Genomic DNA, 25,535 nt, shown 5'->3' with positions numbered 1-25,535 from the left:
CTTTGCTCCTTACTAAGAGAGCCTTGTGTTAATACAGTTTTTGAACAGCACTGTGTCACTTGTTGGGTTGTGCTTTAGAGTGTGAAACATTTTTAGCCAACTTTGATTTATGGCAGGCAGTCATACAAAATATTAACTTCTAAGCTCTCTAGAATTCTACAAGCTCTTTCTCTTATATGCTGGATTTCCATGTGTGTCTACACGTTCTTTTAAACCTTGACTTGTGCTTCAGTTGTGACAAAGCTATTATGACAAATTGTCCATGCTGATAACCCAACTGACAAAACATTTCTCTGTGCAATTTTAGTTTATATGTCTTGTTGCGTTCCCTACCTAGCTTTCTCCAAATCATAAAAAATATAATAACCTCAACATTACCGTGGACAATTACAATCTGTCAAAAGAGTTCTGCCGCATCTGAAGTACAGTTTAGATATGTGTTCAGCTGACATAGACAGTGTGAACATAATTTTGGAATGAATGGACCCTCATATATATTTTTTAAACATGCTCATATTGTGTTTATAGACACTAAGACAGTAATAACATGCAGTATACTGACTTACTGCAGTTCCCCTTGGCCCAGCCTTTCGGCCATCCCTGTCCAAAGTCCTGATTGGGCATCTTCTGATAAGATAGGCCCTGTTGCGATTGCCCTCACTCTGCTTTACACCTTGGCACGCTCCACCATCTCTGTTTGATTTCTCCAACCAGGATGGATCTTTCTGAGGGGAATGTGTACGAGAACCCAGAGCCGGCCTACCGGAACCAGTCGTCAGGTGAATATGAATTGCCCTACGAGGCCCCATACGAAGATCTTTCGCATCTGACTCCTGAGTATGAAAACACCAAAGTGGCCTCAAGAAGAATACCAGCTCCTCCTTCGATCCCGGCGCCTGAGCCTCCCGCAGAGGGGAGGCGAGGGAGCACGTCCTCTTCCTCATCCTCCTCATCGTCTTCTTCTTCTTCTCATGAGAAAGAAGAGGAGAAAGTGGAGCTGGCGAGTTCCAGTGGGGAGGAGGAGGTAGAGGAAGAAAAAGTAGAAAAAGAGGAAGAAGAGGAGAACACACAGGTAGAGCCGTTGAATGAGTTAAACTGGGAGATGGAGGTGGACAAATCACGCAGATCCTCATCCTCATCATCATCTTCATCAGCCTCTGAGAAGGAAACAGCTAAGGAGAAGCCAGTGCCTGACAAAGATGGACCAAAGGTCGTACTCTTTGTTAAGGTAGGAAAGACAAAGGCTCAGATCAGATGAATGTAAAATATATTGTGGCTCTACAGGACACGCACACACATACATACACGCCGTCTTCTCTTTCTTTGAACTAACTTATAGCGTCCATAAATTTCAGTCATGATTAGGTTCATATCATCGTGGTGTACAAGGTCGGTGACTATCTATAGTGTGTGAATTTATGTGGAATGTGATAAAGCCACATTTGAACCTTATGCCTCTTCAGTACAAACGTCCTTCTATTAATAGGCCATATTATTTAGTCATTTCTCTGCACATGTGTTGATGTGTGCTGGAGCGAGATACTCTGATTCTAAATATAAGCTCAGTTGAACTGACGGGAATGTTCGGAGTCAGTGCCGGGATAGTTGGGGACGGTCCCTGTCAAATGACCATGTGAAGAGTGGTATGTGCATGTGTGTTATGTATACAGTGAGAGTGTGTCCATGTTCATTCGTCTATCGAGCTTATATTAGCGATAAGCATTCTAAATCCACACATGTGCTATTACACAATCAGCACATTCCACACTAAAGTCCAGTATCACTCAAGTACACAGGGATCATAAATGTTACACATTGACACTAAAGCAGCACATAGCAATATAACCCAGAGGCCACTGCAGCAGAATTAGAGAGGCCGAAGTCTGCTGCAGGCAACAACAAAGAGCCCGCAAACTAATCCCAGGTTCTCTGAACTCTTTCATTGTGAATATCCTGATTCATTTAAACTCATCCGTTTAATGCCACTTTCTCTTAGACTCATTCTAAAACCTCTAAATTAAAACATCTGAAACACGTACCTCTGGTTAGATTCAGTTTTATAATCTTTTATCTTTTGCCTGCAAAGCAGTTTGAATAACTTCTAAGGTCTGATAAGGTGCTGTCTAAATTACCTTGCACTTACATTAGCCTTGCGTTATCTTGGGAACCAAACTTAAGTCACTAGATAGCTATACACATTTAATATACAGACACAGCTAGCTAACTCTGGTTACTGTGTACACTGCTATACTCTACATTCACTTAAACCTGACTAGCTAGCATCAGTTGCTATGATTTGACAGCTAGTAAGCTAAACATTCGATACTCATTTCTAAAGAGCACCTTTATAAAGATAACATGATAAATGATTTATTCCTTTTTTATTTTGGAAATTATTGGGTTACAGACTTTAGCATACTAATACTACTAATAATAAAAATAATAATAATAGAAGAAACTATTTTCAGTTGCTTCCTTATTCACAAAGGGTCACCACAGTGAGTGACTCCACATGTTTGATTTCCTGACAGGGGAAGCTCCCTTGTGAAATAATAATAATGATAATAGTAACAATAATAATAATATAGATGCTCATCTGTAATTAGCTATATTAAAGGCTACATCATTGCTTTGACAGAGCAGTGGAAGTACAACGAGATAGAGTTCTCTTTATCCTTTACCTCCTGGAACATGTCCACAGGTCGTTTGGAAAACTCTACATACTAATTACAAATGCTCATTTGGCAGAATAGTGTGAGGGTGTTTCCTTAATGATTTATTAGCCTGTATGATGTACAAACTTTCTGTGAGAGACCAGTCATATAGTAAAGAACGTAATGCTTAGTGTAGAAATACACTCATATTTGTCTTTCTTTTGTCAGCTGTACATTATGATTGTATACACTTTATTATTTGTGTAAAGTGCATAAGTACCAACTCCTTACAGGGTTGCCACTTATGCAAAATGTTCAAAACAGGATACACTAGTGTGACAAAAGTTTTGAATGTAAAAATAATTTAGTTTGAAAATAAAATCTGAAATATGCCAAAAACTATTATTGTAAAAATGCCTTAAATTGGATAAAATATACATCTGGTGTTATTCAGGTTGCACTTCTTAGTTCTATAGACATATCAAATGAGAAATAATTTTTTTGTATGTTTTTCATTTTACACTGCTGCCTAAAAATATCCCCATAGCACCACTATGCTTCACTTTAGGGATGGTAATGGCCAGGTTATGAGCAGTGCCTTGTTTCCTCCAGACAAGACTTTTGGCATTTAGTCCAAAGAGTTCAGTCTTTTCTATTACAGTCCTTTAGGTGTCTTTTGACAAACGCTAGGCGGGCTATCATGTGCCTTTTACCAAGAAGTCTCACCATCTGCCATCAGGCCTGATTAGTCCAGCAGATATGGCTGTCCTCCTAGAAAGTTTCTCCTATCTCCACCCAGAAACCCTGGAGCTTTGTCAAAATGATTACCAGGTTCTCGGTCACCTCCCTTCTAGTCCCATTGCTCAGATTGCTCAGATAAAACCTGCAGGACACCAGCCCTCGAGGCCTGGACTTCCTGCTAAAATGGAGTTTTAGCAGGGGGGGGGGGGGGGGGGAGAGTCATCTGATTGTTGTGGTTTTCTTTCTATTATGGTAAGATCTTTACCTTACAATATAAAGTGCACTGATGCAACTGGTGTTGTCATTCGGCACTACATAAATGAACTGAACTGGAATAGAAGTTTAAGCTTGTGTGCAGTCCCACTATAATGTAATATCATCTGTATTAAAGGGTTATATCACAGGGCAAAAAATACAATTATGCCTAATGTTTTCTACATCAACTTTGTACGCTGTATTTAGTTATCATGTTTCTTGTTCCTGATCCCCTTTAAAACATCTTGGTCACAGGGATGAACAGCACTGATATAGGGTGCAAAACAAACCATGCACTGTGTGAGAAGCTCTCTGAATGTTTGACATCACCTTGCTGCCATGCTGACACAGACACCATGAGACCTATGGGTGGTGATGTCTGAGTCACCACAAGTCTGAGATGGTAACGATGACTCGTGGTGATTCAGAATCACCCAGCTGTTGTCCATCAAAACTGTAAGAGGTGCGAGGGGCCAGGGCACCCTTGCTCTGCTCTTTCCCTACTTACTGTATTAGTACTTTCACCAACACCCCCACCCCTCCACAGAGGGGTTATTTTTGCTCAGCAATGTCACGCCCCCACGGCTAAGAACTCAGGTAGAAAACTGAGCCCCTTACAAACACACACACCACCCCCTCCACCTTCTTCCCCTCTCTCTCTCTTCGTCACTCATCCTCAGCTGACACTCTGACAGAGCTGCTGTGGGACTGAGCTGACTTTACCGAATGGACCCGGAGGAGAATCTGCTGAAAACTGAGCTGGCTCACTAACATATACACACAAACAAATACAACTGCACTGTGGAAATAAAACACGCAAACAAAGCCAGTCTTTCTTGACCATGACGGATACTGCCACCGAGGAGGACAAAGACCCTGATATTGAGCTGTTTGTCAAGGTGGGGGTTTAAATGTGTGCATTTTGGTGTGAGTACATCAACATTTGACTAACATCAAACTAATATTCGATCATTTCTTGTCTCACTTCTGAATCTAATGTTGCTGCACATTTGTTTGCATGCTGTTGATAATGTTTTTTGTTTTTTGTATGACAAGTAACATTTAAGTTCAGTATGCACACATTATTATCACCTAAATAGCGAGTGTTTGGAATAGTGTTTGGTAAGGTGGGGGGTTAGCGGCTTCTTCAAGCGTGTGCATGCCATGTTGTTGTTGTTGTAGCGTGCTGATTTTCCGTGTGTTAACCTGACACCCACGTGCACAAACAATCTCTCTCTTGCTCTCTCCCACTGAATTATTACTGGGGTCCTTTCAGTATTGAGAGCAGCAGCTTTTAATAGCTGAAGGTTAAGCCACAATATCTGTTGGCATGTGGCGTAATACGCTAATGCATAACATGTATCCTTGCTAGGTATACTAAGTAATACACTTTCAGCCAGAAACCCTTTAACCAACTGAGATCAAAGTTGTTGACGACTACAAACCCTAACCATAACTCTAAAAGTAACCAATCAGAATATTTACATTTTACAGTCCTCACAATCAGCAGTCAAGGAAATTATGAATTATTAAACTGTTCATGAATTTGATTCTACCTAACAGAAATAAAAATATTTTAGTATTTTTTTTTCCAAAAAGTCTGTTTTTCTATTCTTCAGAATAAGAGTCATCACTAGTGATGATGAGATGACTCTAAGGCAAATTCCTCCCACTTTACAAGTTACTGACATATCTGTAAAGAGAACATTCATTTCCTTTCTGAAATGAGACCATAACATGAATGTATAACCTTTCAAGTAGTTTTCATTGTGTTACTTTACTGTTTTTTATTCCTTTATTCTATTTTTGTGAACACTTGAACATATATGCCGAGTTAAGAATAATAGAAAAAAGGAGACATTAGCTAGCCATGTAAGCTAGCACATCTCTCATCATCTCTAGAGTCCACAAATTAACATATTCATTTCATTTGTTTGAATTAACCGAGTGTCATTGTTTCTTAATTTTGTTTGATTAGTCTCTATCCAAACTGAGTCTCTAACAGATCCAGACAAACTGTTTTCCTTATTTCTGGTCTTTATGCTAAAATTAACTGACTGGCTAACTAGTAAACTTTAAGCTATCTGGTTTAACTTTTAGCTTGTTTTGAGACTGTTAGTGGATTTAAAAAATAATAATTATATATATATATATATTTTTTTTATTTTTTTTTATTTTTTTTTTTAAATTGAGGTTTTGCAGAACTGTGACCATTGACCACTTGGCGTTAATCATTTTTATTGTCAGTCGTGGTGCTGCTAAAGGATCAGTTGAAAAAGACCCACCTGGCAACCACCAGTCGTGAGGGGAAAAAAAGAGTATTCCCTAACTGGCTGTGAGTGTTCTCTGCAGCCGCTGAGAAATTTACCACTAAAGTCACAGTTAGGCAAGTCTACAGACTGGTCAGTGAACTTTCCCTTTGCTAGCTGCAGCAATCAACAAGGGCAGGAAGAGAATCCTGCTTTTTGTTACTTTCTTGCTGGTTTTGATAGAAGAAGAGGTTGGATTGGAGAAGTGAATCGGAAACAATGGTAGCTTACTGTATACAGTAGATGCAGTGAGCATTTAATTACCAATTACCACAAATCACATGAAAATATGATTTAAGTGGCATATAAGTCAGGTTCTTCACATTCCAACTGATTAAAATGTATATATTATGCAACATTCAGCACTTCAGTGTCTTATGTACTGTACCTGAATGGATGGCAACAGCAATGAGAAAATTCTTGAAACACTATAAGCTTTATACAGTACATTTTTGGCTAAAATGGGTTTTCTTGTCTTAAAATAAGATTGAAAAATATTTTAGGTGAAGTATGAGTGTTTCCTCGGCTCGACAGTGACCGCTGTTGTATGATTTGATACACACTGCTGCAGTAGGTAGGGACCAGAAGTCCAAACAGGCAGTGAAGCATGTAATGGAAGCAGCGTGGATTATTCATGTTAGACCTGGTGTCTCGTTACAGTGTCCTGTTGCAGCTTTGCATTCACGCACACACTGAAGAACACATGTACACAAACATACACACTTTCTATTTCGATAATATACACACAAGCCCAACTGCAAAACCCCCGCTTCACACTATAAAGCACTGATTCTTTGTCTTTCACTGTGCCAGTGAGCTGATTAATTGATAGCTCATCGGGACTGCATGCATTGTGTGCAAGTGTGTGAATCAGTGTATGTGTGTAAATGTGTCTGTCAGTGGATTCTTGCATGCATTAAAAGAAGAGTAAGTCAGCATTCATCTCTATGTATTACAAATGCACATTCTGTTTTGTACTCAGCTCTAAACTATATTACAGGCTGGGAGTGATGGCGAGAGCATTGGAAACTGTCCTTTCTCCCAGCGCCTCTTCATGATCCTGTGGTTGAAAGGTGTTGTCTTCAACGTCACCACTGTTGACCTAAAGAGGTAATAACTAAATGTTATTGTGTTAAATGATAACACAGTGTTGTGCTGTCAAGTTACAGTTCACAATCAATCCATTTACATATTATAAAGTATATAAAATATCTCAACTGGTGTTTTTTGTTGTTTGGGTTGGGGTTTTTTGTGCCTGGTTTTATTTGAGCCCCAAAATTCATATAAATTCTTCTCTTGGTTGCGTTACTTGTAAAAATAAATAAATAAATTAATTAATTAATAGATACACAATGTAATGCAAATAAAGCTTTGTCACAATATTAGTATTACGTTTAGATCTGTATTTTCAGCTGCACAGTTGTAGGAACAGGAATTCTGTCTGTTTTGCTCTTTGTTAAAGTAAGGCAAGGCAAGTTTATTTATATAGCACAATTCAACAACAATTGGTGATTTGGGTGTCCAAATTCATAGACTCTTCCAAATGGTCCTCCTTCTTCCCAGATTTGAAGCAGAGGTCGGGTGTATCCTTCGTGGCCCAACCTATCCCAGAATTCATAGCGTGGCCCAGCCAATTCCAGTTTCCAACAATACTTAGTTTTACTCTTATTACTCTTTCTGAGTCACAAAATAAACTTTTACGATATTTTCAGGCGAGAACGTAGCTGCGTAAACTTCAAATATCTGTTCGGTTTATCAAGGTATCACATATTTCCAAAAGTGCTCCGATGTTTTTGGAGACATTTGTTTCCCAGCTCGATAGCTAGCCAGCAAGAACACCGGACTCCAGGCACATTGTTTTCATACCGCCTGCGGTCTTTCGTTACTCAGGTTAAACATGATATATAAGGCTACGTCCACACGTTTGAAAACACAGATTTTTCTATGTGTTTGCACCTTTCGTCCAGACATAAACGGCGTTTTTGGTCACTGAAAACTGAGGCTACGTCCACACGTACCCTGGTATTTTTGAAAACGCAGATTTTTCTATGCGTTTGCACCTTTCGTCCACACGTAAACGGCGTTTTCAGTCACTGAAAACGGAGATTTCTAAAAACGCCAGCCAGGGTGGATATTTTCTAAAACTCCGTTTTTGCATTTACGTGTGGACGAGAAAAACGGAAGAAACGCAGCGTCAAAGGTGTGCGCCTTTTTTGACGTCACACTGTGCGCCACGTTATTGTTTCGATGAAATGAATTTCTACAATACTGTTACTGTTAATTCTACTCTCTGCAGTGTTTGAATGCTTACATATACACACAGTTACTGTCCCTCCACACATAGGACTCTGTTCTGCTTCTACGCCCCAGCTTTGTACTTTTTCCCACCGAGGCTTCTAGACTTCTGATTGGCCAACATTTCTGCACGGTTAGGAATCTAGCGCCCCCTGCTGCTTTGGCATGTTCATAGCAGCGTTTCCCTTCATTTCTGCCTTTACGTGTGGACGGGATTATTTTTTAAAACGAAAACGGAAAATCTCCGTTTTCAAAAATATCCGTGTATCTGTGGACGTAGCCTAAGTCACTTAGATAACTTAAACAGTTATTGTTTGGCTTTTTTCAGTGTTTTATTTGTTTGTGAGTAAATCAGTTTGGCTGAGATTAAAGTTATAGTTTCTACACAGCTGAAAAAACGTTAAACAGAAAAACTGATTAAACAGAAGTGTGAGATGGTCGAGAATTTACGGCAGTGTCCTGTTATATTTTAGATAGCAAGGAGCAGGCGGCTGAGTTTATTAAACTCCACAGAGACAGTGGTGATGCAAATCTGAAGGCTAGACCGTCCCATTTCACAGCTGCTCACTTCCAGCCTACACGGCCTTCGGAGGACCCGACCCACGTAGACCGCAAAAGCCGGGTCCTAAGGAGGATGCAGCCTCTGAATTTGGACACAGCTTAGATGTAGCGTTTTATTGAAACGTGTAAACATACTACGAAATGTATTACATTGTATATTGTATGACTATCTTTTTAACATTCTTTTATAAGCTTTATTGGAATTTCTTTAAGCAGTCTTTGAGAATAGTTCCTAGTTCTGTGACTCGAAATAGCCATAAAACAAACATTGTTAAATAAGAAAAACAAAAAAAAAAATGTTTGATATTGTTGCAGTATTACACAAACCTAATTAACATTTTCTTTTATCGACAAAAGTTAAAAAATAGCTTTCAGAGGTCTATTTAATTACGCTCTGGCTCCAAGTGCTGCTCTGAGATATACATGACGGTAATAAACAAAATCTCTGAGGGTCGCAATTAAGTTTTAAGAGCCTCATTACTACATTATCAGTGTTATTACATATTTGACATATTTATTGAAGAGGGTGTAAAAATGATTCCACTCTAATCAGGAAACCAGCTGATCTTCACAACCTGGCTCCTGGGACACACCCGCCCTTCCTCACTTTCGAAGGGGAAGTTTACTCTGATGTCAACAAAATAGAGGAATTCCTGGAGGGAAAGCTGGCTCCACCGAAGTAGGTCTCACACACAGACAAAAAGAGATTGGTAAATAGGCCAGGTAACAACCCGAAACAATGTTCTGCTGCTTTTTCAGGTACCCCAAACTTGCAGCAAAGAATCGTGAATCCAACACAGCAGGAAATGACATATTTGCCAGATTTTCAGCTTTTGTCAAAAACACAAAACCGGATAAAAATCGAGGTGAGCATGCAGCACCCAATATGTCTGTAATTGGGTTTGTCGTCTTTTAAAATCCTATGGTAATGCTTCCTGTGTGTTTTAGCTTTAGAGGCCAATCTAAACAAGGCCCTGGCTAAGCTGGACGAGTACCTGATTAGTCCTCTCCCTGATGAGGCAGATGAGGGAGAATCCACCCGCAAGTTCCTGGACGGAAATGAACTGACACTTGCTGACTGCAACCTTCTACCAAAGCTTCATGTCGTTAAGGTAGCCTCCGCCGGAGTGGTTTCTTTATCTTCAGCTACTTTAATCATTTAACTTTGGCTTTTAGCAGTGTCGAAATAACTTGCGCTTTTACAGGTGGTTGCAAAGAAATACAGAAACTATGAGATCCCGTCAGAGTTCAAAGGTTTGTGGCGGTACCTCGGAAATGCTTACAAACAGGACGAATTCATCAACACCTGTGCAGCTGATGTGGAAATCGAGCTAGCCTATAAGGATGTCGCCAGGAGGCTGGGGAAATGAATGCATCACAAGCACCCAAGAACCTTTTTATCTTTTATTGAGAAATTTCTAATAAATCGCTTCTTTTTTTGAAAACCATTACATACACTTTTGGCACAGTGTGTGTCACTTGTAATAGTAATATAGTAAATATGTTTAACTGTAGCACACTGGTGTGATGTTTCAGAGAAGGTGCTAAAAATCATGAATAGTGTTTGTAATGGTACTGTGTAGCAGCAGATGTCTGACGCATCAAACGATGCTTGCAAACTAAAGAGGCTGAAAATAGTTTCATAATGATTACATTACAATCATTTTTCAAAAAAGATTCAATGAGGAAAAATGTATGAAGTTTGCAGCTCAGTGTTTAGTATAGTAAATCCCTGCCTTAAGCAACAACTGTCCAGTCATCGGTGATTAATGAACTGACAGCAGGTGAACTAAGTAAAATTGCCTGGGGAGTGTAGTTCACACTACATTCAAACACAATGATCAAAGCGAAAATTTACAAGTAGGAAAAAACTGTAGCATTAAAATCAAATGCCAGCAAAAAAAATTTAAAAAAGAAAGACAAACAAACAAAAAACATTCCGTTAAATTTAGCGCAAATGAAAAAAAACAAATCCCTTTTTGTTTACAGGTCATGCAAATATAACACACCCTACTATTCGTAGTCAAGTGCAAGGAAGGACTGCTTTGCTTTGTACAGATAGTTTTGTGGTGGTATTGTACCAAGCAACATTACATCATTAGCCTCTAGAAACATTATGTGTTAATAAACACTAATAATTAAATAAGTAGCAATAGCTGACACCTCGCATACTCAATTTTACTTTTACAACTTCATATTAAACATATTAAAAACTACCGATAGGCAGATAGTTTCACAGCTGGGAAACCTTTTAAATCACAAAACCGTCCCAGTATTCTTTTATGGTTTACATGGGTCAGATTCTCTGCATATATTGGTCATTCTTTTAGCCTTTCTTGGGTAAATAAACAAATAATAATAAAATAATAATAATAGAATAATAAAAAAAATAAAGAAACTGTTGTATTTGTTGTTTTTTGCTTTAACTTTTGCCAAGTTAGCCTTAATTTGCTAATTGGCTAGCTTTTTCTTCAAGGCTCATAGACAGGGGCGCCTCCGAGAGGGGGCCACTGAGAGGGGGGGGGGGGGGGGGGGGGGCGGTGGTGTCAAGAGAAAGGAAGACCATACAATAATACAATAAGGTGAAACATTAACTTTTATTCCGGCATATATAATATTTGTCATTCGTATTTCCTGTTGTGACTCCCACCCCGCACAATATTTTTCAAGTAACCTATATTTGACAACAGCATAACAAAACGTAAGTTCGGTTTTTGGTGTGCCACCCCAATATTTTTAGTGGCCACCCCTACGGAAAAAAAATTCTGGAGGCGCCCCTGCTCATAGATGCAACATTTGTCAGCATAGCTGCCTAAGCAACACACACATTTAGCATAATTGCCTATGTTGCTTCAGCTAACGATGCTCTAAAGTTGATGTTAACAGTCATTCAAACCAAGGTGTCAAAAGTGTAGGAAAAATTTTTGTAAAAATTTGCACTCGACAGATCCCCAAACAGCCAGTGAGTGTTAGGAGGTTAAGATGTGTTTATCCCAATTTCTACTAAAGTATTATCTCCTTACTAATTAAAATCATATTTTTAGCGTCATAAATGTCTTGGATATTGGTTAATCTAACTGTTCTGTTTGTTTGTTTCTTTTTTTTCCCTGTTGATTTTGATATGATTTTGTGTTTTCCAGTTTTCCTGAGTGTTTGAGGAAAGCACTGCTAAAAACGTGTCTCAGCCAAAGCAGTTTGTCTTTTACTGGTGCAGCGTCAGCGCTGTGATGGCCTTCCTTTTTCTAACAAGGCAATTAACCATTTATTTGATCAGTTATATACAGAGTACAAGACAGATTTTCTTAAAAAGTTACAAATCTTTGTTTTTCTTTTGTTAATATAGTTTTCTTGTTATATTGCCTCACACTGTAGTTTACAGCAAATACTTACTCTGTAGCCCTTTTTTAATAGGTTACAGTCTTGTTTTCAACAATAACTTTCTTTTTCTAATTAACAAACAACAATGCTCTCAGTCTGGGAAATCAGCCTGTAATAAAAAGATCATACATGACAGTAACCACCTAAATAAACCAAATTTAGCTAGTTCTTTTATGCACACTGATGGTAGAGGATTTAATCACGGGTGCCTTAGTGAGAATCAAGTCACCTCAGCCTTCGGCTCTATGTCTGTACAGTAATTTATGCATGTTTGAATATGATAGGAATGTGAATTTTTCATGTCATCTCTGTAGAGCTGCTGGGAAAAAAACCTAAACTTCATATGTCTGTAAATGATCAACTACTATATTTGTCTTCTCTCTGATGATTGCAAGCCACTGTGTAGTCTGTCTTGCTTATTTGAATATTAAATCTATTTTCTCAGAGGCTGACCTTGGGGCTCGTGGTTTTTCACTGGAAACTGTTTCATCACGCATGCTGCGGTCTAGTCATACAAAAGATCAGTGAACAATTGACAGCACTGACGTTCCCAGTAAAACACAAAACAGGTTTTCTCTGATTTGTTTATGGAAATACATTTCCACGACAGCACAACCACCCACTTTATTTCCACTCAGGCTGAAAATGCCTTTCTCTGGAGGTGATGAATACAGCTTTCTCGCAAGCTTTAGATCAAAATTCTCTGTTTTCATGGGTCAGTGAAAAGTGTAATTTATTTGCATTGCAGTATTTTTTAAATTTAAATTTTCTGAATTCTGATATCAGTATCTGCTCGAAGGTATGATCCCGGTTGAATGAGAAAATGCACTGTATATGTAACAGCAGGACAGATGTGCAAAAAGGACCGTGAAGGAGCAGCAATTGACAGTAATGATGACTGAGTGCTTTACAGTCCAGATATGAACAGTCTGTGGCTTCTACCAGCCAGCAGATGGCAGCAAACACAAAGTTTTATTGCTCTGTAACAGAGCGTATATAAAGCAAAGGAGCATGCAGTTAGGGACCATCTTAATATAGGTGTCTTCTTTCTGTTAAACAGTCACATTTAAAGGGAATTGCCACCTGTCATAAATGTCATTAAAAACAAACAAAAAAGATAATTGTGGTATAAAATCATATCATGTTTCTTTGAAGCCTGATCATCTGTTGTGCTAATCACTATCAGAAAAGATAGATAAAAAGCAGCATTGATGTGTATTGACATTTTGTTCACTATAGATCCTTCTCTGTATTATACGTAATATAATAATAATTATTATTATTATTATTATTATTACTATTATTATTAGTAGTAGTAGCGGTGGTGATGGTATTAGTATAAGTATTATTAATATATTAGCAGTAGTATTATTATTAGCAGCAGTATTAATAGTAGCGATACAGTTTTATGGTTATGTGCGTTTTTCCGCGGACTGGTAACACGCGGACGGCCCCTGAGCGCTTATTCGCCTTGCAAGTGGGCAGAGCGAACACAGAGGCTCGTGCGCTGTGCCCAGAATCTCTCTGGTATATTCAACATAACGACGTCTCCGCACGCTCAATGTGGGGTCTCAAGCCTTAAAACCATCTCGTAGCATCACGGCGGGCTGCCGACAGAAACCACTGCAAAGGTGAGACCCGTCTTTCCCCACAGCAACGGCTTCGGGGCTCGCTTTCTGCCCCGTAGTTAGGGTTATATCGCTGGAAGAAGAGGCGCAGTGTTTTGCCTTGTGTGCTCGGGAGTGGGCGACTTGTCATTGCGGCTGTTTTGTTGTGAAATGTGTGGTGGTCGTAGCTAGGAAGCTAGACAGCTAGGCATCTCCCTATTCCAAAGCAAAGCTAGGATAGCCTGATAGCTGGCACGAAAGGCAGCTGGATGTGTAAAAGGCGAGCCCAGTGGTGGGTAACAGAGCTGAATAGCTAACGTGAACGCTAGCTGATTTTTCGAGCCAGTTGGGGAGTCAGGACGTTAATCGCCGCAGCGAGCAAGGGGTCCCATTGTTATTACACTGCCGGTTTAGCTAGCTTATAACTAAAACTACAGTAACGCGGTGTTACAGTGAAGGCGGCGATGGCTGCTCTTTTTGCCCGAATGGCATCACTACGGAGAACAGGCTGTTCAGGAATAACAAAAAGCCCAACTCTCAGGTCATTGTAACATGTCTCGGTCAAGGACAGTTTATTTAAGCAGCCTCGGAGCAGCTGTCTGCACTTCACCAGGAGAGCTCCGTGTTGTTTCACTCCACGGAGCTGTTAACCGGACAAAGGTGAGTCGTTAACATTCCGCGGTGTGTGGCTGACAGACGACCTTGTTCTTCTCGCACTGTGTTGCACTTCCTCGTGTTTTTTAAGAGCACTTTCTTAACTCGGTGAAACAGTAACCAGGCATTCCAGCTTGTTAGACACGAGCGAGGGAGACGCGTCTGCTCCGAGGTGATGTTGCGTTTTGGTGACACAGGCTGATATAGCAGGCTGTGGAAGTTAATCGTGTTAATTCTTGCCCCGTGGGCCCCCCCGGCGTTTTCTCTGGAAGAACCTGCGTTTTTGATCAGCTGCCCGGAAAAGGACCGGTGTTTGAAAATGAAAGGAAATGCCTGGAAAAAATACCAGGGCAGGCAAAGCTGGTCATACCTGGTAACAAGGACATACAGAGAGTGAGAGATTCTTTGTGTGCTCATTGCTCAAGCACTCAGCTCGCCAGAGCAGGCCACTCATTTCAGCGTGCACCCATTAGTAGCCTCATGTAATCAGGTTATGACACACTGATTTGATCATATGAAATGCATCCTGCTTTATTATCATGCAGGCCCCAAATGTGATTGTATTGTCTACACAAAGGATGTAAAGATGTCTTTAAACATGTGTGGTGGTAAAAGTTTGGCGGTTTCCCCCCAGAATGGGAGGAAATCCTGTATTATTAGACGCGACCCAGCAAAACCTCACCTCCTTCCTGCTTATGATCTCGACTGTACGCTGTGAGCTAATGCTGGGAGTAGTGTCCATCCAGAGGTGAGCCACTGACTGCCCTCTGGCTTTATAAAGAGCTCTTTGAGTTGCTTTTTTTTGCTGCTGGAGCCTTTGGGATTATAAATCCTGAGGAAAAGGAGCTTTGCTTCAGTGGCATGCTTCACTGGCAAGAAATCGTTGGAGAGTGCGTGTGTGCAAGTGTGAGGGGAGGGTGTGCTCTGGTGGGCTCCAGTGGAGAGCCAGCAGAAGCAGCAGAGGGGTGAGGAAGGAGGGACTGAAGATGGAGGGATTGAGGCACTGTGGTGATGATGGAAACCACACAGGGAAAATAGAACACTTGGCTTTTCTGTGATTAAAAGGCTCCTGTTTCTCTTAGGACAAACACACCTGTGTTTCTGCTGTGTGCCAGCTTTCTGGCTACTGATCGCTGAGCTAAAAAAATCAGTATGGTAAAAGCCAGCGATTTCTGAAAGTTATCAGATTTCCAATGGGGCTGCACTGTTATATCGGCCAGTATTGGCTTTGTTAATTGATATCCGTATCTAAGCAAACAATGTGTGGCAGTGGCCAGCATTTATTTGTTGTGTCACATTGGTTTTCAGTGTTTCCAAAAAGCCAGAGATCTCTGAAAGTGATTGGATTTACAACAGGGATGTACCAATATCCAGGATCGTTTTTGGCTGCTTGTGGCCCTTTTGACTGACATCGGTCAATGTTCAGTTAAGCTGTCAATAGACAAAATTGAAGTATTTCCATATATTTCAGTAAGACTTGAAAGCAATACATTTGTAGTAGGTTGCACCAATATACCCTGCATATATTCATATTGGTTGATGGCTCTGTGGTTGACTGACATCAGTTAATCACAAACACGGTATGAAAGATGGACCTAACTTCCAGGTTGGAAAAATAAAGCCAGCATGGAAGTGCCTTAAGCCTGAATTGTATTTGAAGGCCACCAGATGGCGATAGCAATTATTATTATTTGTAAATAATAGAAACCATCCATCCATTCGCTTCCGCTTATCCTTTTCAGGGTCGCTGGAGCCTATCCCAGCTGTCATAGGGCGAAAGGCGGGGTACACCCTGGACAGGTTGCCAGTCTGTCGCAGGGCTAACACACAGGGACAGACAACCATTCACACTCACACCTAGTGGCAATTTAGATTATCCAATTAACCTATCCTCACAAGCTGCATGTCTTTGGACGGTGGGAGGAAGCCGGAGTACCCGGAGAGAACCCACGCAAACACGGAGAGAACATGCAAACTCCACACAGAAAGACCCCGGCCTGATGGTAGAATTGAACTCAGGACCTTCTTGCTGTGCGGCAACAGTGCTAACCACCGTGCTAATAGAAACCTTGTCTATAAATTTCTTTGTTGCACTTTGTTGCATAGTTCAATGGCTACAAAGATCGGGGCCACTTTGCATTGCTAATTGTTATTTACCAGTCACTGAGCTCATCAACTTTCTCTAGTCTCTTATCTCCTTTCCTCGGAACAAATGCGGCAATAATAAAACTGAAAATAGAAAAAAGAAAAAGAAAATTGGCATGGGCTGTTGGTCATATTGTTATGTTGTTTCGTTGTATTAGTATTGGCCCAGAATTTTGCGATCCCTAATTTCCAATTGTATTAAATGACATTTTCATATTATATTATCAGCTTTTTTGCTATTTCCTCTCTGAACTGGTTCTTTCCCACAGTGCAGTCACTTCTTTACAGGTGGTGAAAGGGCTGGTGTAAGCTCTGCTGATTCATAACCCTCCCCTGTTTTGTCAAACCTGGAATTATAAAAGTAGTGCACCATGGTCCAGAGAATCTGGTTTTACCTGTCTGTCAACATAAATGTCACTGCTGGAGCTTTAATGAGAGGAAGGGGGGACATTTTGCCACTTGTGACATCTTTAAAGGGTTTTAGAGGATTTGGCCGTGCATTAAGAGTGAAGAGCAGAAAAAGGATTAGTTTTATGTTGGGGAAAGTGAAGTGTTACGGTTTAGAGCTTTAATGTAGTCAGTGAAAGTCGGTACAGGCGTGTTAGTGTATGTATGTCATGCTGGAACATTGCCCTTAAATGCTGCACTTGATTTATAGAACAGCTAAGTCAGCTGAGGATAATTTGCCCATGTGTAAAATTTAAGGTGTGTGTTTCCATGTTTTTCTCACTTTAATGTTTTCGTGTGCCATGTTTTTGTAATCATTAACAACAACAAAAAAGCTTGTATGCATCACGAACAGGAAGAAGGAAGAGCTTTGTGTAGCTTCAGCACCCCACCTGTGGTTACCATACATGTAGGTCATGTTGTGGCCTGTTGAACCTGTCCTTCCTGGTCTGTAGTGCCTGAGCTGCAAAGGCTCAGGCCCACAAAGAGCAGTTCCTGTAAAGTCAGCCCTGCAGGTTCTGGGTATTCACAGGTCGAGTTTGGGTTCTGGCATCATCTTTCTGCTGCTTTGTTTACCACGTACTTGTGGTGTTAGTGGGTTTTTTTTTCAGGTATTGTTAAACAATACTAGGGTTCGATGTAACCGCTGTCTCTATAGCCAAAAGTCTGTCGGGCAAGTTGATTGGTCGGCTGCTGGCTTGTTTGGGCCAGCAACAGTGTTTCCACCAAGCGCAGATATGACTTCACCTTTTTTGTTGTTGGTGATGTGGGGCTGGACGCAGAGAACAATTACTAAAAGAACATATACAATGACTGTAAAATATATTTAGAGACACAGAGTACGCACACAAAGTGTGTGCATACAAAGTATTGCCAGATTTAGCCCGGTCAGCCTCCATTTTTGACATCGCAACAACAGCTAAGATGGTGCTGTTATGGTTTATGATGCAGCAAAAACACACAACAAGGTAACCCAGGTGTTTCCTGACCATGTTTCCTCACATACAAGGTCTTGAATAATCAGGCACCATCTTATCTTAAAGACTTCATACTACTGTATCACCCCAGTAGTGCACTGGGAGCACTCTCAGACTGCTGGTTAATTTGTCGTTTCTAGGATATTTAGAAGAAGAATGGGAGACGGAGCCTTCATCTTTCATGCCCCTCTTTGGATTCGGGATACAGACAGCCTCTTGGTCAGCCAAGCCACTGAAGAGATTTTTAATCTCAAGAGTTTCACTTCTTCGTTAAATAAAGTAAATAAATAAAACAGCCAAACTGGGTTTCTGCTGGGTTTTGCCACCGTATTACTACCATCCTGCTGATCTTAATTACTCTGACTTTTTTCCTCCTCTTTTTAAGCACATCTGTGGCTCACCACCTACTTCTTTTCCTTAAGTCTGTGTGAGAGCCACTGTGTTCCCTTTTGGGAGGCCAGTCTGATTCTCAGTCTCAGCTGACGGTCCTCCCAGCCGTCCATGCTGCCTATGATCACAGTTGATTGGATTTAGACTTCTGTGCTGGACCTAGATTTCTCAGTGTGGAGATAAAGGTTTAAGGTCAGGCACACTGTTCAAAGCTCTGAATAAATATGGCTGAGGGAGCTGTCACCAAGCTCGATCCCTTCCTGTAAAGATAACCCGATGGTGCTTAACGGCACTCTGGTGTTTCTTTTCAAACATTTTCTTGTTATTCAGCATTTCGTCTGTATCTTTATTGAATTCAAATTGTGTGTCATATTAGCAGATTGTGTAATTGTATCTATCGGTATCAACATCTTTGGCGATACCAATGGCTTGTTTTGTCTGATTAACAGAAAAATCCAAATATGTCTTATTTGTAAAGATGGAAAAGAGTGAAGAGCGGTACATGCTGACATAAGTAAGAACTCCAGCTTCTTCTGACAATCCACAGACATGCATGGATTAGGTAAAGTTGGTATTGTAAATTGGCCGTAGGTGTTCGCTGCAACCCCTGAATTGGATAAGTGGAAGAAAATGGGTGGATGGGAAATGATGGGTCAGCGGTGGTAGTGCTGGTAGACGAGCAGTTCGCCGGTAGCTACGGGCTGCCTGTCTGCTTACAGAGAGTGCTTGTCTGTTCTGTCTGGTCAACATGATGTCAGCTGATAAAAATGTTACACCTGGAACTCGTCTGTTTACAGCACCAACAAAATAAAGTACTGAGAGTGTGGGTCGTTGTTACTGACAGACTGTTGTTTCATCTGGCTGAAAATAACGGGGTGTCTATAGAAGACCAGCAGTTTGAGAGGACTACTCAAGCTAAAGCCACGTTCGTAATGACTAGCTACCCCTGGCGGAGGTCAGGTGGGGCTTCTGTGCACACAGCCAAAGACGTGTTCTTGAGATGACCATAGTTGGGATACCTGCTCTCACTGTCATTGTTCTCTTTACAGAGAGTAGGAAAAAACTGTCTGAGCTCATTATTTAAAACAGTTTCCAAGGTAAATATGAATATTCACTACGGTAACTTATTACATTTAAATATAATATATCAGAAGATAATGAAAAGCATAAACAGCTAATTTAAACTGAGCAAAAGAAATGTATCTAATTAGCATTTTTATTATTCACTTCTACAGTTTAGTCACTCATTCATGTGTAAATATGCAGATTAGAATAGGCCTACATTGCTGAAATTACTCATTGCACTTAGCTAGTAAATATGTGACTAATATCTTATTGTATATGTAGGTATGGGTAAATAATATTTCAAGCAATACTGAAAATAAAACAATGGAGATGGTTGTGTTCGCACATCTTATCAGCAGATCCACTGGAAGCTCAATCAAATATCGAAAAATAATCACTTTCTCTTTTCTCTCTACTTCTATGGTGGCCTCACTGTCACCATCTCAAGCCTGTTGAAGTTTTGTCTTATTAAATCTGATCCTTGTTTATTCATGAAGGTGGGTTTTTTCTTCTAAAGAAAAAAAAGTGACTGAATGGAGATCTCATTAACATTGATCTGGGTGCCTAGATAAACTTCCCGCCCGACTCCCAAGCCCAGGATTGGCTGCTGATATCTGGTTCCAAGCTGGATTCACACCAGTAAGGTGACAAAGCCGCAGCATGGTCTGTTTCTCTGGAGGGCCCATATGAATAATTAAGAGGTGGAGCTTATGTGAAGGAGTCAGTTAAGATGCAGAGTCACAGTGGTCTCCATGGTAGCAGGATCATATTATCAGGATCACGTCTCCTTTGGCCAGGTGACAGTCGAAATAGGACTGTGTTAGGCTGAGAGAGATTGGCCTGGAAGGAGGATTTTTATTTCAACTGGATCGTTTCACAACATCCGTGAGTCAAAACTTTGGTTTAGATTCATTATTTTGTGGTCAAAGTTGTGCAGCTGTTCATATTTCATAACTTTTCCATGACTGGGTCCGTGGTGTTTTTCACCCAGCTGAAACCAAATAAGGAAACTGCAGGTGGAAGTGACCCTCAGGCTGGTGCTACGTTAGGTTCCAGCAGTTCCTGGCTGCATTAGAGCTGTCAGCAATAACTACACCCCCCCCCCCCCCCCCCCCCCCCCCTCCAAGCAAAAAACAAAACAAAGACACAGGGTCAGATCATTCAAATATTGCATTATAATCCACAAGAGAACCAAAAATCATAATAACTGCTTTGATAAGTAGTTATAGTTCAGCATAAACATGTTTATACCTTACCTACACATTAGAAGGGCTGCAGTTCCCTGTTGTGGTCTGTGGCTTTGTAATATCCTGGCTGGCAACTGGCACTGTGCATTAAATACATTCATTTGACCGACTAGCCCAACCGATACAGGCTTTTTAAACTTGATACAGATACCAATATTTCATGCCTTTAAAGGCTGATATTCTGATACATGAGCCGATATTTCTTTTGTAATGGTTTTCTTTTTTCATTCCAAACATGTTTGTTGCTAACAATGGAGCTGCGTAGTGTGTTCTGGTAGAAATGCTTTGCATTTTCAGTCGCCATTGAGGACGTTTCTCTCAAGTTGAATCTACCCCCAGTGTCTTCAAAGGGAAACTCAACAACCCCACACTGCTTGCATCAGTACTGCTTTCCCTCATTTGTTTCATTTTCACTATTGAATGTTTTTTTCTTTCAACATTTAGTTATACAATTGAATTTGGCATATTTGTTGACAGTGCTCGTCTGCAGGAAGGAAAGGCTAGAAAGTCAAAGGGACAAGAAGAGCTTCAGCTAAGTTGTGTGTGTGCAGGTTTTTCTGGAATTTCAGTTAGTTTTTAGGTGCTTAATCATAATAAACACGAACACTAATTCTGTCTTTGGACGATAGCATTAATCCTAAAAGAATGTGTATCGCAAAAGTCAGACAAAGTAAGGCTGTTGGTTGTCACCACCTGAGAGCTCTGCGGTCACCTGGATGTGAGAAGTCAAGACCCTATTTATATTCACGGGGAAAATGGATCCTTTTTCAAAGCTGATCAATAATTGATGGCTGAGGCTACATCTAGAGCATATTTCACTACTTTTTGTGCTTATGCAACAAGCTCTTAGTGTATGCTTTTTTTTCAGTTCAGTTGAATTCTCTTTATTTTAGGCCTGAAGCAATGCAGTGGAATTAATCTAGACCTCCCTGAGTCTGCTTCACCTTTATGAAACATCCCCTAAACTGCACTTTAAAGGAAGTTATTTTCAGCTCTAATCTCAGATGTGGAGGAAATGGATGGAGCCTGTATCTCGCTTTGCAGCATGTCCTGTTCATAATCGTATGAGGGCAAAGGTTATCAGAATCAGAATCAGAATCAGAATGGGTTTATTGCCAGATGTTGAGGTTTACAACATTAGGAAATTGCTGCGGTGCTTCAGTGCAGACAATAAGAATTAAAGTGCTATGTAGAAAGAAAGATATGTGCATGCGATATACATGAGATATATACATGAGAATAAGAATTATGAGTGCTACGTAGAAATGTGATTGGGACTCCTGTGGAAGGATAGTGAAGCCAGAGATGATTGACAATGATGAGATATAATTTTTTTTACTCTTAATCCCTGTGACTTTACAGAGAATGCAGGGAAAATAAACCTCCTGGCCATGATTGCACCAGGCTAGACTGATAGCACTGATTGTAAGCAATTGTATTTGATACTGCTATGACCTAGAGCCAGTGTTGGGAAGGTTACTTTTAAAATGTATTCCATTACAGATTACAGAATACATGCCCCAAAATGTAAATGGTAAATGGCCTGTATTTATATAGCACTTTTTACTAGTCCCTAAGGACCCCAAAGCGCTTTACATATCCAGTCATCCACCCATTCACACACACATTCACACACTGGTGATGGCAAGCTACATTGTAGCCACAGCCACCCTGGGGCGCACTGACAGAGGCGAGGCTGCCGGACACTGGCGCCACCGGGCCCTCTGACCACCACCAGTAGGCAACGGGTGAAGTGTCTTGCCCAAGGACACAACGACCGAGACTGTCCGAGCCGGGGCTCGAACCGGCAACCTTCCGATTACAAGGCGAACTCCCAACTCTTGAGCCACGATCGCCCCTGTGTATTCTGTAACGTATTCCGTTACGTTACTCAATGACAGTAACGTATTCTGAATACTTTGGATTACTTAATATATTATCATGCTTTTTACAACAACGTGAATGTACTATTGCTGTGTGATTTATTACTATTACTGAAGGTCCGCGACTCCGAACTGTAGTAAAGGGACCTCTGACTAATACGGCGGGGTCCCTGTCGGCTCGTAGCCGAAAAATAGCTTTACTTTGTTGTGTGGGTCAACTTTTCTTGCGAGAGACAGAGAGAGGCGTTGAAAGGCTGCTCCAACGGAACTTATTGTTTTCGGAGGAAAACACGAACACGGTGTACAGTCGAGTCTTAATAGCTTACTTACAACTGGGCTCGTCAGGCTCTCTTCTTGGCTGAAGTGGTTATTATTATATTTACATGCTTCCAGCTCCCGTTTTTCCTCGATGACAACTCGTACCTTTCCACTCGCCTTTTTCTCCCTCCTCGCGCTCACAGACGCATAACGTGTATGGCAGTCCATTCTCCCTGCAGCACGGACTACACTGCCCATGATGCTACATTCTTTAGAGCTATGCTTGTAGCATTCTGCCTGTTAGCTTAGCACAACAACAACAACAACAACAACAACGAAAAGGTGCTCTCTCACCCAGGAAACACACAGTCGCAGAGAGAGAGAGAGCGTCGCCCTGTAACCATGGCAACCGTAACGCTGCCGCCTGGAACAACAGAACGTAGCTGTCAAACAAAACCCAAACAGTCCTGACCCGCGACAAAATGAAACAGGAAAGTACCGCAGTGTAATCCATTTATTTCAACAAAGTAACTGTATTCTGAATACCACCTTTTTAAACGGTAACTGTAATGGAATACAGTTACTCATATTTTGTATTTTAAATACGTAACGGCGGTACATGTATTCCGTTACTCCCCAACACTGCCTAGAGCAACCATAAGGGCTTTGGTTAATCTGAACAGACATTTGTAAGAGCTGGACAGGCTATACATGATGAAGGTACTTAATCGCAGATAGCGCCACTAGTGGTGACTCCAAAATTGACACAGTTTCATATTTTGTAACTGAGTGTGTCTTCAGTTTGCTGAGTCTGTTATATACTGTAGCTAGCACATGAAATTTTACATTCATAATGTAGTTTTTAAAGGGAAATTAAATTCTGTCTGTCATTTTTTGTTTTTAAACTAAAACGATGCAAGCAGCAACCTCTGGGGCTAAAAAATCATCTCATAGATGTTAATAACTGTAGGACCACGTGTATCCCCATTCAACTTCCATGTTAAAGTTCCCGATTTTAACCATGTGTATCATTTAACATGTGCACAGACTACTATAAAAATATTTCTAATTTCTATTTGCAGTTAATAATTTTCTCATTCTTTTTGATACTTGTAAGGTTTAAGTTCGGGGCCATTGAAGCAGGGTTATTATAGTGAACTAGAACAAAAAGATTTTCTGAAAAGCTGAAACAAGAAAAAAACATTCTGAAAATGAACTGTAACTAAATTGAATTAAGACAAATATTGAAAATGAATCCCAAAATACAATTGAATAACAAAATGCTAAACTATAACAACTCTGGTTTGAAGTGTGTCCAAGATACATGCGGTCCAGGTTCTATTCCTCTGTTACTTAGCACTTGCTGTATATGCACATTACTAATTAAGCTTGCTAACATTAGCTGGGAACTGCCGAGCATCTCTAAATATGGCTATGGCCTCAAAAAAACATGACAGTTGACATAATGCTAACATTGAAACTTCAAGATCCGGAGTTTTGAAACCACTGGGTAAGGTAACAGTGGCTACACCTATCTTTTATTTACGGTTTTTACTCTGACAGTAAAACACACACACACACACACCCTTAAGACGTCTCCCTCAAAGAAAAACCTCATGGTCTGTGTTTGCCAGTGTTGTTGTTGTTGTTGATCACTGTCTTTTTTTAGATTATAATCTTTCCTCACGACTTGAATTTCAGCAGTGGCCTTAAGGCTATTGGACAGAATTCAATGCATGCCTTCAGATGTAGTTGGAAATTCCCCGCATATTTACAGCGATCTAATTGTTTTTATAACAGTTGCACTACTGTGGAATTGGGGAAGAAGCGCTGCACACACAGACTGAATACTGACCTGGGCAGCATTTGATGCATAGCTAGACTCGTTTCAAACATATTTAAAGTATGTAAATGTGGCTCTGACGAAGAACACTTTCTGGGGGAAAGATGCCAAACAGCAGTTCCAGTTGATGTTAACACTGTTAATCTTCAGACAGAAAGCAGAAACCTTATCAAGTAAGGGGACAGAAATTATAAAACACAATCTATATTTATGTTTGCCTAATGCGTAAATGGTCCTGGGTTTGAGACTGGGAAGAAATACTCCTCCCTCAAGGGAGCGGCCAAAAAAGGCCTCTTTCTATCGTGGGAAATCCTATTTTTATGGAAATGTGAGTTTTAGTCCTCATCCTTTTAACACAAAGTTTTAATTCCAGCTAGACAACTAGAAGTTTGCCTTGGATGCTTGTTTTCTGTCATCGGCACCATCATACTCTTAGCTGTTACAGTTCACCCTCTCTGTCGATGTGAAACTTACTGCTATTGTTGCAGCTATGCAGAAATGCCACCACAGAAACTGCATTTGAAAGTCTAATATCAGTGCCAGGTCTACCTGGAGCACATAGGGTTAATCCACACTGCTTTAAGCTCAACAGCTGAAGCTTAAATTTCACTGCTTTTGTCCCAGCAGGATAAAGAACTTTGCCACTGCTCTGGGAGGACACTGATTTCTGTCAGAACTGAATGATTCAGTTGTTTTTATCTTTACCGTCGCCTCTTGAACCTTCAGAGTTTGATGCACTGCCATTTCTTCCAACAATGAAATGGCCATTCAGCAGGTAGTTATGTCATCATCTCAAGTTGCCACGGATCATATTTTCTGCTACCGT

At 40.6% G+C, this 25,535-nt stretch overlaps 2 protein-coding genes across 4 annotated transcripts in view; both read left to right on the top strand.

Annotated features, from left to right (window-relative positions):
- Window positions 1-679: 679 nt before the first annotated feature.
- clic5a (chloride intracellular channel 5a) lies at window positions 680-11,317 on the top strand. Of its 2 annotated transcripts, none has more exons than XM_082524306.1 (6): window positions 680-1,228; window positions 6,960-7,069; window positions 9,369-9,494; window positions 9,575-9,681; window positions 9,764-9,927; window positions 10,021-11,317. In XM_082524306.1, exons 1-6 carry the CDS (start codon window positions 716-718, stop codon window positions 10,183-10,185), a joined length of 1,185 nt encoding a protein of 394 aa, XP_082380432.1. In that variant the 5' UTR covers window positions 680-715; the 3' UTR covers window positions 10,186-11,317. The 2 variants fall into 2 exon arrangements, with proteins under 2 accessions (XP_082380432.1, XP_082380433.1); XM_082524307.1 differs by lacking the exon at window positions 680-1,228 and adding an exon at window positions 4,331-4,549.
- A 2,356-nt stretch (window positions 11,318-13,673) lies between these two features.
- The window catches only part of mgat5 (alpha-1,6-mannosylglycoprotein 6-beta-N-acetylglucosaminyltransferase), a 102,779-nt gene continuing 90,917 nt past the window's right edge, over window positions 13,674-25,535 (top strand). For both annotated transcript variants that reach the window (XM_082525061.1, XM_082525060.1), the window contains exon 1: window positions 13,674-13,824. The gene's annotated coding sequence lies outside the window, so the exon portion shown is untranslated. The remainder of the gene's footprint in view (window positions 13,825-25,535) is intronic.

The sequence above is a fragment of the Aulonocara stuartgranti genome (assembly GCF_965226115.1).
Source record: "Aulonocara stuartgranti genome assembly, chromosome: 23".
Lineage (NCBI taxonomy): Eukaryota > Metazoa > Chordata > Actinopteri > Cichliformes > Cichlidae > Aulonocara > Aulonocara stuartgranti.
The sequence above is the reverse complement of the archived record's forward strand: the minus strand, read 5'-3'. Positions and strand labels throughout refer to the sequence as shown.

Excerpts from the sequence above, each read along its gene's own strand:
- clic5a (XM_082524306.1), top strand. The coding sequence starts at position 716 with ATGGATCTTTCTGAGGGGAATGTGTACGAGAACCCAGAGCCGGCCTAC. Across the intron at positions 9,495-9,574 it reads GGAAAGCTGGCTCCACCGAA|GTACCCCAAACTTGCAGCAA; the intron begins GTAGGTCTCACA and ends CTGCTTTTTCAG. Across the intron at positions 9,928-10,020 it reads CAAAGCTTCATGTCGTTAAG|GTGGTTGCAAAGAAATACAG; the intron begins GTAGCCTCCGCC and ends GCGCTTTTACAG.